The sequence below is a fragment of the Mauremys mutica genome, chromosome 6, assembly GCF_020497125.1.
Source record: "Mauremys mutica isolate MM-2020 ecotype Southern chromosome 6, ASM2049712v1, whole genome shotgun sequence".
Classification (NCBI taxonomy): domain Eukaryota; kingdom Metazoa; phylum Chordata; order Testudines; family Geoemydidae; genus Mauremys; species Mauremys mutica.
In genome coordinates, this window is record NC_059077.1 from 110,529,232 (window position 1) to 110,548,100 (window position 18,869).

The following is an 18,869-nucleotide window of genomic DNA, read 5'->3' on the forward strand; positions in this document are numbered from 1 at the left end:
CAGGCTAGTGGAGAACTTGTGTTTTGCCCATGTTCAGAGTTAGCCCTAGGCTTTTGTAAGCTTCAGAGAAGCAATTAAAGGCTGTTTGAAGATCCTCCTCTGAGTGTTCAACTACAGCACAATCATCTGCATACCAGAGTTTGGTTATTGTTGCCAATATTACTTTAGTTCTGGCACGGAATTGAGAAAGGTTGAAGAGGTTGCCATCAATCCGATATTGGATGCCAATGCCCTTTGGTAGACGGTATTGGGTTAATGTTTCCATAGCTGCTAAAAAAATGGAGAAAAGGGTGCGTGCCAGTACACAACCTTGTTTTATTCCAGTTCGGATGACAAAGGGCTCAGAGGTAGACACACTGCACAGGATGGAGGCAGTCATCTGGTCGTGGAGGAGTCTTACAATGGTGATAAATTTGCTTGGGCAGCCAAACTTTGACATGATTTTCCACAGAGCCTCACAGCTGACAAAGCTGAGGCAATATGACTCCTGGTATAGGTTAAAAAGAAACTATACAAACCCTACTGAATGTCTGTTAGGATCCCCGGTTTCATCCATATGACATTCTACAGAACTTTTCCCACAGGATACTATACCACTCCCTCACCTCTCAGGCCTGATTGATGCCAAGATCTGGAAGGTGTTAGCTACCATGCATTAACACTCTAGTGTACATAGGGCAGTGTACCTTTTAAGATGTGTTAAACTGATCAAGTGAAAGCCTAGGGAGGAGCCTCAGTTTTAACACAGCATTGGCTACAACAGGCTGTTAACATGTGTTAGCTAACACCTTCCTAACTCTAGTTTAGACAAGGCCTCAAGCATAAGTAACTTTGCACTTCCATTGAATGCCAAATTGGTGCTCCTCTAGTACTTATCCAGTTTCTGATCAATTTATATCCAATGTGTAACTTACATCACCACTTAAATAACGTATCAGGGCTGGAACTATGATGCAGAAGTTCTTGGCTCCCAGCCCGTGTTCAATCTACCAGAACATACTGTCTCTCATATGGAATTCTGATTTCAAGTTATGTGCTTGATGCAAAGTCACTTGGTGAAGTTCTCTGGGTTTTGTTATGCAGGAAGTCAGACAAGATGATAACTGTCCCTTCTGGCCTTAAAAATCTGAATATTTTTTTCAGTGACTCTTTGAAGAGAAACATTTCTCCACCGAAATCTAAATGAAAAATAATTATGCCCAGTGTAAGGCTCCACCGGGTGGGGGAGAAGAACCATCGGTAATTTAATTCAATTTGTGCAGGAATCGGGGCACACAATGAGCACATCATCAAACTGCTGTTAGATCACCTAGTTTCCCTCTCAGCACTGTCTACACACAGCATATTGTAATTAATTGCTCTCAAAGATGAAAACTGCAACTCACCAAATACTGCAATTGTTCCCAGTATCTACTATTTCCTGATCCTCGAATATAAAAATGTTCACCATGTCTTTTACCTGCTGACCAAAGATTATACAGCGAGGAGGGGGAAAAAGAAAAAAAAACTAGATGGTCCAAGAGATACATAGGGTATTGAATCTTTGGTTGCTAAGTCATCAATTTGAATCCAGCCTGGGTAGACAGTCACTGAAAGTTGGTGCCACATGATGGTTGTTTGAGGGCCTAAATGATGAGTTGGTCTCTACTGGAGAAGAGTCCACATCAATAGTGATAGGCTTCAGTAGCCAAACCTCAGCTGAAAATTATATCCTGGGTTATCTACCTGCTAACCTGGGTTTAACTCTATCACAAAGACTGGTTCTTCAGGGCTGCAATCAGCCAAGCACGAGTTTACCAAAAGGGAAGAACAGGCTTATGTCCAGAATAGAGCAGCGGTATTCAGACATGTCTGACTTATCGCCATAGAGAGCAATGACACGAAGCCTACAAAACTTGAACCCCATTTCTAGATACAGTTGTATATAAAAAAATATTAATAATAAAAAAGTTGAGATGGTTCAAACCAGCCATTCCACCAAATCTCTTCTCATTTTCCCTCCACCGACTTCCCGCCCTCCCTATTCATGTCCGTAGTCTCCTATTTTATTACTGTTATTCCCCCCCTAACATGTTATGTTTATGTTGTCTGGCTTTGTGTTGTTTGGCCTTGCAGCTTTGACAAGTCATAAAATTGCATAATTCTAGAATTCTGCTGGCAATCCCATGCAACGTGTGGTATTTGGAAACATACACAAGCTGGAAACCATTTAGCTTTTTGTACTTTTCATTGTCTGTTTTTTTTTTTTAATTAGGAAAATCAAACAATTACCAAAAAAAAAAACAACACACCATCAAAGCCAGTGTTGATGGCCTCAACACAGTAGCCTTGAGTGGGCACAGAGACTGAACTATCTTTCACACTACAGATATAAATCCTATAGGCAAGGATTGAGGCATATGATCAGGGGAATGCAGGGAGCTTGAAATTTGTGGCTATATAATTTCAGTCTCTAGCAGAGCTGCCCAGAGGATTCAGGGGGCCTGGGGCAAAGTGGGGGAGATGCAGCGCTTGTAGTGACCCGGCGGCGGTCCGGGTCTTCATCAGCATTTTGGTGGCGGGGGACCCTTCAGTCGCTCCGTGTCTTCAGCAGCACTGAAGGGCCCCCCGCCACCGAAATGCCGCTGCAGACCCGGACCGCCGCCGGGCCAGGGCTCGCGGGGCCCCTGAGGGGCCCGGGGCAAATTGCCCCATTTCCCCCCTGCCCTCACCTGGGCGGCCCTGGTCTCTAGAACTGTTAGCCTCGGGCATGCTATAATCTCACTTCACCAAAATTCCAACAAACTGAGAACAGTGGGGAAAAATTAAGGAAACCGCTCTTCACAGCAAGAGGCTATCACCACAAGAGACCCTTTAAGGCTTCACACTGTCAGAAGGAGGTGCGCCTTATCTTCAGCCAAGTGGTTTTGTTAGCCACTCACCACTCTGCTATCAGCACCTCCATTCCCATACCAGGTCCTGCTCTCATCCTCCAGTCATTCCTGTGCGTTAGCAACAGCAGATGCGAGCAGGAGGGAGGGAGAGAGAGAGACTGTGAGATCAGCAAATGAATGGCTCAGAATGACTGCAGAAAGTACAGAAGGAAATGGCCATAGACCACAGGAAACACACAGACTGACCCTGATGGGGGCCCAGGGATGAGAGTAAATATATACAGATGTCTGTGTTATAAATCGGTAACAATCTCATTTTAACTCACCCAGTTCCTAGTTACAGGTTTTTAACCACAAAGGAAAACGAAAACAAAAACACCCAAAACCGAAACAAAAAGAAATCCAACAGGACTGGCCCTCCTGAAATTATTTTTCAACCCCTTCAAGTAGCTCTTCAGTAAAAGCTGTGTTTAATAGCAATTATGGAAATCCTACTCTAAATAGTCTGCATGATGTATATAAAATTAAAGAGGGCGTTATTTAATAGGATTAGTTTTGGAAATGTGTACAGTTTCTATGGGATTGCCATTACAAATCTCTCCCTGGACTCCCTTAGGTAAATTCATTTGCTAATGGAAACGGCAGCTCAAATCCTGTACAAAGGACACGTCTTTTTAAAAGGAATGGGGGACTGTGCACTGCAGAGATGCACAGCAGTAAATTAATCCCTCCATTAATAGCCAGACTTTTATGATGCAGAGTTTCTTTTTGCAGACCCTTTTCTCCCTCCTTTTTATGATCACAGAGGTAGTTGCAGCGTAAAGACAGCCTAAAAAGAGGTATAACAATGCTCACAGTGCTTTAAAACTACTGCGGTAGCAACAATAGTGCATGGCACAAGATAAACCTCTTTTGCTCAGATATCCGTTTGTAATCAATTTCAGTTACTTCAAGGAATGAGCATTTGGAATTTCACTGTGATTAATTTTTCAGAATGAAAATAAGGAGAATCGAGATAATAGAAAAGAAAACATGCACAGGGGGCTGCAACTCAGACAGTAGCAACCAGGGCCAGATTTAGGGGCAGGCGACCCGCCTGGGGTGCTGTAAGGTATTCAAAAGTTTAACAAATGGAGGGGGAAGGCGCCAAACACACTCCTTGCCTGGGGCACAATTTGGTCCAGGGCCAGCTCCGGTAGCAACCATGGCACAGCACAGTCCCAAAGCTTCTGTCTCATACAGTGGGGACAGTGAAAGGCAGAACATGGATGGAATGTGCCAGCTAAGCACAGCTATTATTCCAAGAGCTTTCCAAGCAATACGTTAATTGTTGGGTGGCAATGTTCTCCATTTTCCATATGTAGAAACTGAGGCACAGAAAAGTTTCCCAAAGTTTCCCAAGGAGTCACTAACTGATCTTGAAATGGAACCTAGAAGTTCTGATGCCTGGGCATCAGCTCTAAACTCGAAGGCAAAACTGACTCACATGGCAACATTTAGATCCAAACTTTCACTGGGCTATGAACCTGGGGTCCCTAACTTGGGATGCGTAGGGCCTGATTTGCAGAGGTGGCAAGCATCTGTAACTCTTGCCGAAGTCAACTGATGCTCTGCATTTCTAAATGTCAGCACCTAAGTTCACTCACGTTGGGCATCCAAAATCTGAACCTTAACAACCAATCCAAACCAGAAACTAGTGCCTGCAGTAAATACTGCGTGGTACTTCCGTACAGATGTACTCAGAGCAGGAGACATTTCTGGTAAACTAAGAAAAAGGCATTATTATGCAATAATGCTTCAGTTGGGTATCCATAAAATCTCCTCCTGAAGTGCCTACGTCTCAGAGGCATGTAACCATGTGTAGAAGCAGAAAAGAGTCAATTGTGAGAATGAGTGATGGAAATTAGTCTGTGAATTGGCACTGTGCTCCTTATAACTCGCCCCACAAGTGGTCGGCATTCCTGGCCAAATTATCAAGATCCAGGTGACATGGAGCTGCTCCACCGTTATCTGAAAGTCCATGCCCAGTGCTATGGGGCAAGAAGCAGGTCAGGTTCCCCAGCTCACGTTACTGATGAAAGTTCTAGGCTGCACAAGCACAGTGACATCAGCCTCATTCCACCATCCTTACTTCTGACAAACATCAACCAGTCCTGACCTACCCTCTCTTTCCTCACCTCCCAGTGGTGTGGGAGGGCTACCTACTGCCATCGCTCCCTTCTCCCTCTGATCACCACTGCCTCCTGCCCTCTACCTTTCACACTTGGCCAAAGTGCAGACCCACCAGAGGAGCAGCAGCACGTGTTAAATCCTCATTGACTTTCACCATCCCACTCAGTCGATAGTGAAGCGAACAGGTGCATTTTGTGCTGTGCTCCCATGATGCCACTAGGACCGAGAGAGAGACTGAGCACTGGCCAGTCCCACTTATATCAGAGCTGTGCTCGGCACCTCAGATTTTCAGAGCGATGCAATGGGCGGCAGCCTCTTTCCCTTCCCAGATCTTTCTCTTCACCTGATGCAATACACAAACAGGAGTCGGCTGTTGGGAGGAGGAAGCTGGCAGAGGGGTATTATGGATCCCCTTGTTTTGTTTGACTTTCATTCTGGAATGGACTGAAAATGACAGGACTTGGCACTTTCCCACAGAGCTCTGAGAAGTTCACCCTGGACTAGGCAGTGGGGAATCCACCTCCCAGACACCAGCTAACTGTTTTTATTAACAAAGAGGCTTTGGGAATTTAACAACAAAGTAGACGAGGATAACAAGATGATTCCTCTCATTGGACTAACAAATAATTCATAATTCACAAGCTTTCAGGACAAAAATTTCCTCCAGTCACCTCTTCCAAAGAAGGGGATTATTAGAGCTGAAAGATGGGGTATTATAGATTTTATGTTGGTTCAATAAAGCTGTCAACATGTTATCTGCCTCTCCCAAAGCCACAGAATTGACCATAAATATTTTCTGCACATATGAACCAAGTCACTGATATTACCAAAGGGAAGTGAAACACTGCGACGGGCCGTCACACAACCACGGTACAACAAAGCCCACATACATTTCAGTGACAGTTCAAAAATCAAGGAGACCTGGAGAAATCAAAACCACTTCCGGCTGCCCATAAAATGAGGCACAGCTTCCTTTGAAACCTGCCTTCTTCCTGCTGTGCGATGAACTGGAGGAGTTTAGGTTACAGCCTGTAACCACCACCTTTCATACTGATGTGCAACGAGAGGAAAGGGATAGGGACATGTCTCTGGAACACAAACCCACAACAAGTCTGCCCACCCACATGATGATCAGAGCTGGGCAGTCGGCAATCCAAAGGTCAGCAGAGCTTACTGATATTTACCATGTCGCTGCATGCTCTCACCTCCCAACAAACCCTTCTAAACTAAGCCAGCCTGAGTAATCTTCTAACCACTTGATTTCAGTGTCGCCCTCCCGTTGCTACTCTTTACCTCAATCAAGCCAGATCGTTTCTGAACCTCACGCTGATAAACACAACGGTTCCCTTATCCCTTAGGATAATCACACAGCTTTGAGATTTGCAAGAAGTTAGAAATAACAAAAATAAATTGTTAAATCAAAACTCCTCTAAAGTGCACCTCTACCTTGAAAAGCGACTAAGGAAAAATGTAGCATCCACAGTTAGCAGCAGCAGTCGCCGTCATAAAGACTTGGGCACAGACACGATTTGGATTTTTTTGCTTCCAGAGAATAGTTGCTTGCTTTTCCCCTCTCTTCTTCTTTTCACAGGGGATAGGAGAGGGGGCAAAGGGACCATGGATAACAGTCCACACTGTGATCCTGATTCTCCATTGTCTTGCACTGTGCACAGCCATTTCCACCTTAGCGAAATGGATGTAAAATGACACTATTCTGATTAGGTAGCTTCTTATGCTCACTTTGTATAGGTGTCAATGGCTACTTAAGGTGCAAGGGAGGGAAGGTTCAGATAGGCTACTATGGTATTGCTGCCCTGGCTGTTGCCACCCCTAAATAATTAAGCTAAGTGGCTTACCAGGGATGAGTGGCTGGGCGGAAAAGATTTTAAATATTTTTTTTTAAAAAAGCAAGCTAACTTTTCATCTTTTGACGTGCTACTCCTGTGGAATGCCTGACACCTCCTCAGCAGCACTCCAGTGTCCAACACTCTGAATTCAAGAGCCATTACTATTAGGAAAAGAAATGGAGCATTCCAGGCACACACAGTGAAATACAGTTTGTGGCTCTAGGCTTTGCTTGGACTCACCCACACTAGTAGGGAATATGTCCTCATTGTTGATCTGCACCTCGATCCAGTCCATGAGAAGGTTCATATACTGGGGTGCTGGCAGTGCAGTGGGCTTCTTGTACTTCAAGTCATCCTGCCACCGGTATTCATACTTAGGGCCCCCAGACATCACCGGGCAGGTCCTCTCTGTGCAGAACTCACAGATAGTTCCATAGATCAGGTTGATCCTGTTGAAAAAGTCAACCACGTGAACTGCCACCCAATCATTTAGGTCTTCTCCATTGGGCAGCTGCACGGCTGCTTTCATGTCCACTCCTGAGTTCAGCGAGGCCTGTGCTCGCTTATGGAGCTCAAACCTCTGGGTCCCAGGTTCAAATTTGCGTTTGGGACGGAAGGTCTTGTCCTTATTAAAAACTTGCTTGAGGGCTATGGACATGTCTGGTAATTTTCTGCCCTCTAGCAACTGGTGAAGATTTAACGTATATATCCAAAGCGAAGACTTTCCTGTCGCAGGTCCCACTCTCGTCACACAAATTGTTGTCAATGTCTATGCAGTCCACCAGTTCTTCCTCTTGAAAGCCCAGAAGACCTCATGTTCCTAAAGACATGGAAAGGTATGTTAGTGTTAAGCCCAGTTCTGGCCTTGTCAATTTGCTACTGTTTTATCATCACGCTCACAACCACGGGAAACATATTTTTAGGGAACTGAAAAGCAAATTTCCAAAAGATATCAGCCAAAATTTTCAAAAGTGACCAGGGATTTTGGGTACCTCCATTTTTTAGTGCCCATTGTGAGAACCCTTAAAAGGGCCTGATCTTCAGCATGCCCTGAATACCCGGCCACTTTAAAATGTCTCAAGTTGGGCACCCAAATCCTGAGGCCCTCAAAATCACTAGTCACTAGCAAAAGGGGAACAAAACATGTCATTTATAATATATTCCCAGGCTCTTATTGCATCCATAATTTGGGAACATCCCTTTCAGTTGTGCTTCATTTTACACAAGTAAAAGTCTCCTTTATTTATAAATTTAACCAAGAGTAATACTGCATATCTCAGCTGTGGTGACTAATTGTTCATAAACAACACACAGTATCGATACAATATCTTAATTATAAATCCACACTCTCCTTTCTGTGTCTATAGATTACAAGTATGTTTTTGCAATATTTGTTGAACTCTGTATTTTTAATTAGTGAACCTAATCATTGTACATATCCTATAGGATTTAATGGGTTGAAACCTATACAACTGTATAGAAATAATTCTTAAAATGTGTAGAATAAATGGAGAATAACATCCTTTATATTCCTCCTTTGAACCATTCTGTGTAATTCTATAGCACAGTCTTAATTTTCTATTAAATTCTACAGTGTGGTTTAAAAAAAAAATCTATGAAAAGATTGTCACTTTCTAGAAAATTCTATAGGACTTCTCCACATGGGAATGCTACGCATATTGGTCCCCAAGAGTTTGTGGTGTGTTTTTTGAATAGGTCTGACAGGACACCATTTATGGTTTTCATAGTTAGTCTGTCTGAGGGAGAAATTATTCCTTCCATAACTGCGTTCTATGTATGTGTGCCCAGGGATTATCATCATAAGTAAATGAAGCATACTAACAGCTGATGTGGTGGTTAGTGGCTAGTTTCATGGGAGTTTTTCTTGAGAAACAAGTAAGGGCTTTACGAATAAATCTCTAGAGAGGGGGCATTTCATGCAATGTGTTATTCAAATACAGTAAAAGGTTTAAAATATGCATAGAACTACAAAAATCTTGTACCATTAACTTCTAATGAATTCTCTTTAGGGGATTATGCTGCTCCACTGTTTTCCTCAAGACACAGACACACACACACGAAAATTTTGCTAGACCACACGTGCAAAGCTCTAAATCTACATTCTTCTGAAAATTATCTCCCAGGCTTTTGCCAACTGGGTAGGAGGAGAAAGGAAATACCCTCCCCCCACTTTCTATCAACACAAGATACCAACACAGACCTCGACAGACAGTAATGTGGTGTGCGAGGCATCCTCTCCATAATAGAGCATTTATACCCATAAAGAAAATAAAAAGTCAGAGATTGGCATCCTGCCAATTTGTCAGCAAGAGCAGCTAAGCAACACTGGCACACCCTTGTGCTGCTGCTGGCACATCCTTGCACTGCAGGGGGACAGGGGACCACAAACAGGGAAGTTTGAGAGGGTGTTTGTGGGAGGGAGTCCTAATATAATCCCTATGGTTAGGAAGGGCCGCACTGCCAACACTGCCTCCTGTCTCCTCCACCTGTATCCAGCCAGACAGCCTGACAATGGATGCCTCTACCCAGATCCTGGTGTGGATTTGTGGAGTCTGTGGTCTGCATTTCCCACTCACAAAAAGGAAGGCTGGGGGACCATCCAGTGTGAAAGGTGCCTGCTGGTGGAATCTCTCAGGAAGCAGGTGGGAGAGCTACAGGAGGAGGTGGCTAGGCTGAGGAGCATCCATGCCCACGAGGAATTCCTTGAGAACATTCATATGGAGACATCCAAGGCTGATGGAGCTATCCAGCTAGAGAGGACTGCTGTTACACTACTAGGAGAGGAGGCTATGTCTCAGTCACAGGAAGGACACTGGCCGTTGGTTACTCCTGGCAGCAGGCAGTGCTCCACCCCTATTCCCAACCCACCCACCATGGTGATGGAAAACTGATATGTTGCCCTGGCAACGAGCAATGAAGAATTACTCCCAAAAGGTGGATGAGGAGAAGCCATGTACCCCCAAGGCTGGGAGGATCGCAGCCACCACTCCCACAAGTGACTACAGGGCTCTGGGAGTAAGGGTGAGGGAGTTGGGAGTGCAGGTGGTGTTCTCTTCAATCCTGCAAGTCAAGGGTAGAGGCCCAGGCAGAGACAGATACATCCTGGAGGTGAATGCCTGGCTGCAAAGATGGTGTCGCCAGGAGGGCTTCAGCTTCCTTGACCATGGAATGCTGTTCCAGGAAGAAGGACTGCTAAACAGAGATGGGGTCCACCTATCGAGGAAGAGGAAAAGCATATTTGGATACTAACCTAGCGAGGAGGGCTCTAAACCAGGTTTGAAGGGGGCAGATGACCAAAGCCCACAGATAAGTCAAAAACATGGAGATGTGGGAGAAGGGTTGGAATTTGGGAGGAGCATGGGCTGTTATAGCAGGAATAAAGGAGAGAAGACAGAATTGGGGGAGGAAATCAAATCAGTATTTTAGATGTCTTTATACTAATGCGAGAAGTATGGGGAATAAGCAAGAAGAACTCGAAATACTAGTAAATAAACACAACTATGGCATAGTTGGCGTCACAGACTGGTGGGATAATACCCATGACTGGAATATTGATATAGAAGGGTACAGCTTGCTCAGGAAGGATAGGCAGGGGAAAAAGGAGTAGGTGTTGCCTTATATATTAAAAATGTATATACTTGGACTGAGGTTAAGATGGAAATAGGAGACAGACTTGTTAAAAGTCTCTGGGTAAGGATAAAAAACAATGGTGATGTCATGGTAGAGGTCTACTACAGACCACCTAACCAGGAAGAAGAGGTGGATAAGGCTTTTTTTTTTTTTTTTAACAACTAACAAAATCATCAAAAGCACAGGATTTGGTGGTGATGGGGGACTTCAACTACTCAGCCCTCTGTTGGGAAAATAACACACCAGGGCACAAATTATCTAACAAGTTCTTGGAATATATTGGAGACAATTTTTTATTTCAGAAGGTGGAGAAAGCTACTAGGGGAGAGGCTGTTCTAGATTTGATTTTGACAAATAGGGAGGAAATGGTTGAGAATTTGAAAGTGGAAGGCAGCGTGGGTGAAAGAGATCATGAAATGATACAGTTCACGATTCTAAGGAATGGTAGGAGGGCGAACAGCAAAATAAAGACAATGGATATCAAGAAGGCAGATTTTAGCAAACTCAGGGAGTTGGTAATAAGATCCCATGGGAAGCAAGTCTAGGGGGAAAAACAATTGAAGACAGTTGGCAGTTTTTCAAAGAGACATTATTAAGGGCACAAGAGCAAACTATCCCACTGTGTAGGAAAGTCAGGAAGTAAGGCAAGAGGCCACCCTGGCTTAATCAGATCTTCAATAATCTAAAAATAAAAAAAGAGTCCTACAGACAGTGGAAACTAGATCAAATTACAAAGGATAAATATAAACAAATAACACAAGTATGTAGGGACAAAATTAGAAAGGCCAAGGCACAAAACGAGATCAAAATAGCTAGAGACGTAAAGGATAACAAGAAAACATTCTACAAATACATTAGAAGCATGAGGAAGACCAAGGACAGGGTAGGCCCGTTAACTCAATGAGGAGGGCAAAATTACAGAAAACATGGAAATGGCAGAGGTGTTTAATGATTTCTTTGTTTCGGTTTTCACCAAGAAGATTGGTGGCGATTTGACGTCTAACATAGTGAAGGCCGGTGAAAATGAGATAGGATCAGAGGCTAAAATAAGGAAAGAACAAGTTAAAAATTACTTAGACAAATTAGATGTCTTCACGTCACCAGGGCCTGCTGAAATGCATCCTAGAATACTCAAGGAGCTGACTGAGGAGATATCTGAGCCATTAGCGATTATCTTTGAAAAGTCAGGGAAGATGGGAGAGATTCCAGTAGACTGGAAAAGGGCAAATATAGTGCCAATCTATAAAAAGGGAAATAAGGACAACCCAGGGAATTACAGACCAGTCATCTTAACTTCTGTACCCGGAAAGATAATGGAGCCAATAATTAAGCAATCGATTTGCAAACATCTAGAAGATAATAAGGTGATAAGTAACAATCAGCATGGATTTGTCAAGAACAAACCTTGTCAAACCAACCTGATAGCTTTCTTTGACAGGGTAACAAGCCTTGTGGATAAGGGGGAAGCGGCAGACGTGGTATATCATATATCTTGACTTTCGTAAAGCTTTTGATATTGTCTCGCATGACCTTCTCATAAACAAACTAGGGAAATGCAACCTAGATGGAGCTATTATAAGGTGGGTGTAAACTGGTTGGAAACCATTCCCAGAGAGTAGTTATCAATGGTTCACAGTCATGCTGGAAGAGCATAATGAGTGGGGTTCTATTCAATATCTTCATCAATGATTTAGATAATGGCATAGAGAGTACACTTATAAAGTTTGCGGACGATACCAAGCTCGAAGGGGTTGCAAGTGTTTTGGAGGATAGGATTAAAATTCAAAATGATCTGGACAAACTGGAGAAATGGTCTGAAGTAAATAGGATGAAATTCAATAAGGACAAATGCAAAGTACTCCACTTAGGAAGGAACAATCAGCTGCACACATACAAAATGGGAAATGACTGCCTAGGAAAGAGTACTGTGGAAAGGAATCCGGGGGGTCACAGTGGATCACAAGCTAAATATGAGCCAACAGTGTAACACTATTGCAAAAAAGCAAACATCGTTCTAGGATGTATTAGCAGGAGTACTGTAAGCAAGACATGAGAAGTAATTCTTCCACTCTACTCCAGGCTGATTAGGCCTCAACTGGAGTATTGTGTCCATTTCAGGAAACATGTGGACAAACTGCAGAAAGTCCAGAGAAGAGCAACAAAAATTATTAAAGGTCTAGAAAACAAATTATGAGGGAAGATTGAAAAAATTGGGTTTGTTTAGTCTGAAAAATAAAAGACAGAGGGGACATGATAACAGTTTTCAAGTACATAAAAAGTTGTTACAAAGAGGAGGAAGACTAATTGTTCTTCTTGACCTCTGAGGATAGGACAAGCAGAAATGGGCTTAAATTGCAGCAAGGGAGGTTTAGGTTGGACATTAGGAAAAACTTCCTGTGAGGGTGGTTAAGTACTAGAATAAATTGCCTCGGAAGATTGTGGAATCTCCATCACTGGAGATTTTTAAGAGCAGGTTAGACAAACACCTGTCAGGAACGGTCTAGATAATACTTAGTCCTGCAGGGGACTGAACTAGAGGACTTCTGGAGGCCCCTTCCAGTCCTAAGAGTCTATGATACATGGATCATGGGTTGACAGACACTTTCCCAGTGGCATCCAAGTCAGTGGAGAGTGATGGATAAAACTGTCCAGGTTTCATGCCCAACACGCTTCTTGAAGCGATGTTAAATCAAGACCCAGATAAGCCTCCAGGCAGGGTAAGGAAAAAAGAAAGCTAAATGCAACTGGCTTTGTAACTCTTTAGCTAAGCACAAAGCTATGGAAGTTTAGAAAACAGCTTCCCAACACAGTTTAATGATGCTAAGCCACATCAGCTGCAGCTCACCCATGCTAAGCAGCATTGGGCTGTGTCGGTATTTGGATGGGAGACTCTCAAGGAAGAGCCAAGTGCTGTGGGAAGTTGCATTAATAATTCATTTGATGACATGCTCCCCTCTGAGCCAGTATCCCAGCACCGAGTTAGGGAGTGATGTGCTACCAGATGTGCGCCAACTTTTGGGTGAAAAGCAAAATCAAGGTTACAACCACTTCAAGGAGCCCATTGTGCTTTCTGCAAGAGTCGATATGCTAAACTGTGGCGTCCTAGCTCATTCCAACTCAGGTTATTATATTACACCCACCAAAACGCCCCGGCATTTCCATTCCGATATTCAGTTTTCCTTTCTGATCTGTTACATACACCGCTAAGCAACTACTCATACTCAAAATGCTTTACAAACCTCAGGCCCAGTCCTGCTCTCGCTCACAGCAGTAGGAGTCTGGCCACTGACTTCAATAAGAGCCGGATGAGGCTCTTGATCTATTTAAAATACAGGCTGAAAAAATCAGGCTGGGACACGAGCTGAGACAATTCTCAATGGGCTTATATTTCTATGAGAGAGATCAGAGGAATTTTTCTGACAACGCCTTTGTATTCCAAATACAAATGTTATTGATTGTAGTAAAACATGCGCACAAGTAGCAAAATCAGTGAATTTACATTGGTGTAAAACTGGTGTAGCGGAGTGGAGAAAAAGGTCCAAATTATTCAGCATAGACAGAAATAAAATTCATCTGTATCTGTCATCTCTGATCTTCGGTAGTCTTCGGTGTATCAAGAGCTACAGTTAAATTCTGCCCTTGGAAATGCACTTCTGATTCCCACTAGGCCAAACTCCACTCCAACTTACACAACTCCCACTAAACTCAATGAGCCAAACTCTGCCCTCAGATACACGCATGCTGCTGGAGGAAGTTGTTTGTGAATAGCTAAAGGCAGAATTTAAACATGTGAGAGATGCCTGCACATATCCTAAGCGCAGAATTTAGTGCTCAGTATTATGTGATATAAACCCAGGTGGTTCTTCATTCATCTCCCTGCCCCTTGATTCAATATTAAAAAGTATAACTATTCACTGCCTTTGCAAGGCCAGACTCTGCATGTCAGATTCATGGTTCATGTTCAGCGAAAGGTGATTTTGATCTCTGCTAAATGTGACTGAAGCAAGGAATGTGCAAAAGGCAGAAAAGGCTATTTTCAGTAAAAAAGACTCATTTTCTCTCTTTTTTCCTCCCTCATGTGGAAGTGCATGGGAAAGAGCATCATCTGACTTCCATGGGATCCTGTGGTGAACCAACCCATCTGAGATAATTCTGTGAGCCCTGCCTGCTGTGGGTTTCTGCCAGCTTATTAAACAGCCTCTTGACCCAAACAGCAGCACAGAAAGGAGAGCGTTTTCCTCTTGTGAAACAGCCAGCTTACCCAGTTTTGTTACATCCCCTGCCCCCTCGTTAAAGCAACCAGCTCCATTTGGTTTCCAGAATTTAACTTTTTTAAACTGAGTGCTCATGAAAGGCAAAACCTTAACAGCCCAGGAGAATGAAGCTTTCACATCGAAGGAGCAGCGTAAGCCGTCCCACACTGCTTGCCAGGTTGCCTCAACTCCAGCCTGTAGGGATGGTCCCATGGATGAGTGGATAGTTTAGTTTAGATAGAAGTCTACGGAGTGAGGCACCCAACTTGCAATGGAATTCAATGGGCTTTATGGAGACGTGCAACACTTTTAGGTTTAAGTTGAAAATCCCAGACATCGTCTCTAGGCTCAGCCCAAGCCTAAAAACCCCCAGCGTCACTGCTCAGACTGCCATCAAAGGCTGCTAGTGGGGGTGGGGGTTAGGAGTGAGGTACAACATGAAATTGGAGTGAGACCACCAAGCCATTTCACACAGGCTACCCAACAGCCATTAAATGGCAACATATTTCAGCCACTTCTGAACTACACTGGTACCTAACGATGGCAGGTTCAACATCCCCTCTACAGTGTTGGGAATACAAACAAAATAAAAACTTGTTGGTGCTTCAGAATCCGACACTATAAACAAAAGGGAAACCCCTCAGTCTAACTTCAGGCAGCTTGAAGCACAAAAAGTAATATTAAAAAAAAATTTAAAGTCCTATCCCCAGCTGGTATAAATCAGTCTGGCTCTGTTTACTGTCAATAGCGCAAGGCCAGTTTTCATCTGCTGAGGAGGAGTTCTCAGTTTTAATAGTCTGAAGTATTGGTAACAGATTACTTAAGCCATTTTGAGCCTGGCTTTCCTCTCGCTTATACCATTGTAACTGCACTGACGTCACTGTTACTCCCAATTTACACTAGCGTCAGCAGCAGCAGAACCGGGTCTATTATTTTTAATAGCAACATCCTTTGAAAGAGATGCATCTCAGTTACCATCAGCTACCGAAGGGGTAGATTTGGATCTGAGGAATAATTCAGTTCAGTGAACTCCCATTGCATGTTGACAAGCGCTATCGGTGATGACACCAACTCTCTTAGTGTTTGATAAGCAGATGCTGAGATCTCCTCACGAAGAAGAGGTGGGATCCCTACCAGCTTCACCAGTGGCACCATGGAAACAGAGGCTGCTTTCACTGCATCTACCACTCAAATACGGGATTTGGACAAACTTTGAAGCAGCTTTTAAGTGAGAATATCAGACGGATAAAGGTCACAAAAGGAGTATAAAACACTTTTTAACCACCCAGTCATCACAAAGAAATCCATGTGCAAACATATTGTCTGAGTGACTAAGGACAAAAACATACCATGCCATTTGTGTAAACACTGTTAATTAAAATTGCACAATTCGACTGAGTTGTAATTGCAGTCAATAAAAAGAGGATACATTGTGCTTATGAATACACATAGTGTTTATACACATACCTTTCCTACAATGATGTCACAACACACTACAATCCTTCATTAAGCCTCATCATGCCCCTGCGAGGCAGCGCAGTATTATCCCCATTTGACTGAGGAAGGAATTGGAGCAGGGCGAAGTGACTTGTCTAGCCTCTGTCACACAGTGAGCCTCCGCTGGCACCCGAGTTGGCAATATACTCGAAAATTTCTCATCACCAGCCCAAACGCTCTCCTCTGCCATTCCAAACGCCATTCTCTGTCTTGAGTACTCTACTGGCCTGAGTCAAAGCCCAAGGAAGTCAACAGAAATACATGCCCTTTATACACCTTTCAAATTCGGCCTCCTGCCTCCCTATCTGTTCAAGGAGCTACATTCATCCCTGGCGTAATTCCAGGATGTAATGGAGTTAAACCAGGAAAGAATTTGGCCCACGAGCGAGTGTGTAAGTGCACATTTATAGCATCACCAGATTCCTATTTGCAAACCACAGAGTTTCACAAGCTAAAATGCATTCTCTGTTCGAAACATCTAAATGCAGCAAACCTACCAAATAAGAAAAACAAAGCGCTGTCCTGAACAAACTTTTCCTGGTTATACAACGGGTGGGGGGAGGGGGAGGTCGTCTCAGTAGCTAAAGACTAAAACATATCATGCCATTTATTTATAGACTTTTAAGTAAAATTGTGCAATTTGAATTACACTCAAAAAACGACACACGTATCTATATCAGTGTAACTACTTCACAGGGAACGAGACTCAACACAGGGAAAATTCCCGACTCATCTACAGGGTGGATCAGGCAACAGAGATTCATACAGCAGACATGGTTGTGCCTGTATTAAACTGTGTAGGTAACAAGGAAATCCTAATCCATTGGGGAAAGGGCCCTAAAATGGGCACACAGATATGTGTGGAGCTCAATCATGCATCTGACCAGCAACATCCCCTCTCTTCCTCCCCACCCACGTCAGACACACACCCCCCTTCCACCCAGATTATTTGAGCTGCTGGCAACAATAGTAAAAGGTACGTCATTGCCATTGCCAGACTAGGCATACATACAAATGCACGCACCGCACCTCTCGCCCCTCTACATGTCTTGTGGGGAGAGGGTTTGGGAGCAGGCAGATTCAAATGTTTTTTATTTTATGCTCCTCCACCCCTTTGTCCACAATCTGTGTGACTACTTGACAGTCAGTATATGCCTATACATAAAATATAAACACGGGAAGATTAATCCGTCCAGTGAAAGGAAGCTGTCTGCGGTTTCAGGGCCAGATTCTGCCGGCATTTCCCATAGTGTAAATCCCACTGGAGCCAGCGGAGTTCAGATTTGGTTCAAAGTTATTTTCATTAAGGGATTACAGGGGGTTTTTTTTCACCCTGCATTTTTCCCTTCCTTCATAGCTGTTGGAAGGCTAACTTTAAATCCTTACATGACAACAACAAAAATCAACACTTCATCAAAGTGCTGACTGGAAATAAGCTTTTCCAAATGTTTAGAAGCGTTTGCCATGTAAACCAAAATCTGATTAGCAAGCAATAATGTGCATTCAATTCGATTTGTGCAAGGAAAAAAATGGGAAAATTGACTTTACTGACTTACCCCACTAGTTCCACGTTGTAGGATCATGTCCAGCGTAAGGGACCACAAGAACCCCCCCCCCAATATTTGATAATCTATTGATCTGTGGAGAATTAAATTAATTCATATAAATGACACAAGATTTGAGTCTGATCTTATTTACACCAGTATAAAACCAGGAGACCAGTGATGTAAGATCAGAAATAGAGCCACAATATGTAGAACAAAATATTGAGAAATGTACAAGAACTCCAGTATTTTATCTACTATGGACCCAATCTTGCAAATACCCACATGAGTAACTTTACTTATGTGAGTAATCCCATTGACTAAAGTTACTCAAAGGTGTTTGTAAAATCAGGTCCTCAGTCCTGTAGCCTACCAGATCCACTACTAGCCCATGCACAATGGGAGCAACAGGGTTTCAAAAATGACATGCAAAACCCTGATACAAAAGCCTAATTAACCTACACTCCCTGTGGATTACTGAAGAAACAAGGGGGAAAACATTACATAAATCCAAGGCAAATAATGACCAAATACAAATATACAGTATTAAGAAATTGGATGTGACTGGAGTATAGCTAGAAAACATCAGGTAAAAAAAAAAAGGCAAGATAAAAAGGTAAGCAAGATACGGCCCAACAAAGAGACAATAAATCCATTTATTCTGACTGTAAACTCTCAAGGGTAGAAGGGGCCATCTTTTTGTTTTGCCTTTGTACAGCACCTAGCACAACAGAGCTGAGGAAGCGTTGTTCTAAGTCCCTGCTGTAGCAGGGAGTTTGCTGCTGTAGTCATCATGAACAAGTTGGATTATGAACAGGAGGCTGCCAGGCAATTCTCCAACACCACATTCTACAGGCCACTATCCTCCGATCCTACTGAGGAGAACCAAAAGAAACTACACCATCCGTTCAACAAACTCTTTGCTACAGCACAGGAAAAAATCTGCACAGACACACCCTTAGAGCCCCAACCAGAGGTATTCTGTCTGCTACCCAAGATCCATAAACCTGGAAATCCTGGACGCCCCATCAG

The 18,869-nt window shown here is 43.4% G+C and overlaps 1 protein-coding gene across 2 annotated transcripts in view; it reads right to left on the reverse strand.

Annotated features, from left to right (window-relative positions):
* The window catches only part of MOB3B (MOB kinase activator 3B), a 160,512-nt gene that overhangs the window by 87,360 nt on the left and 54,283 nt on the right, over positions 1-18,869 (reverse strand). For both annotated transcript variants that reach the window (XM_045022309.1, XM_045022308.1), the window contains exon 2: positions 7,133-7,712. In XM_045022309.1, coding sequence (XP_044878244.1) covers positions 7,133-7,550 — 418 coding nt within the window. In that variant the 5' untranslated portion in view covers positions 7,551-7,712. The remainder of the gene's footprint in view (positions 1-7,132; positions 7,713-18,869) is intronic.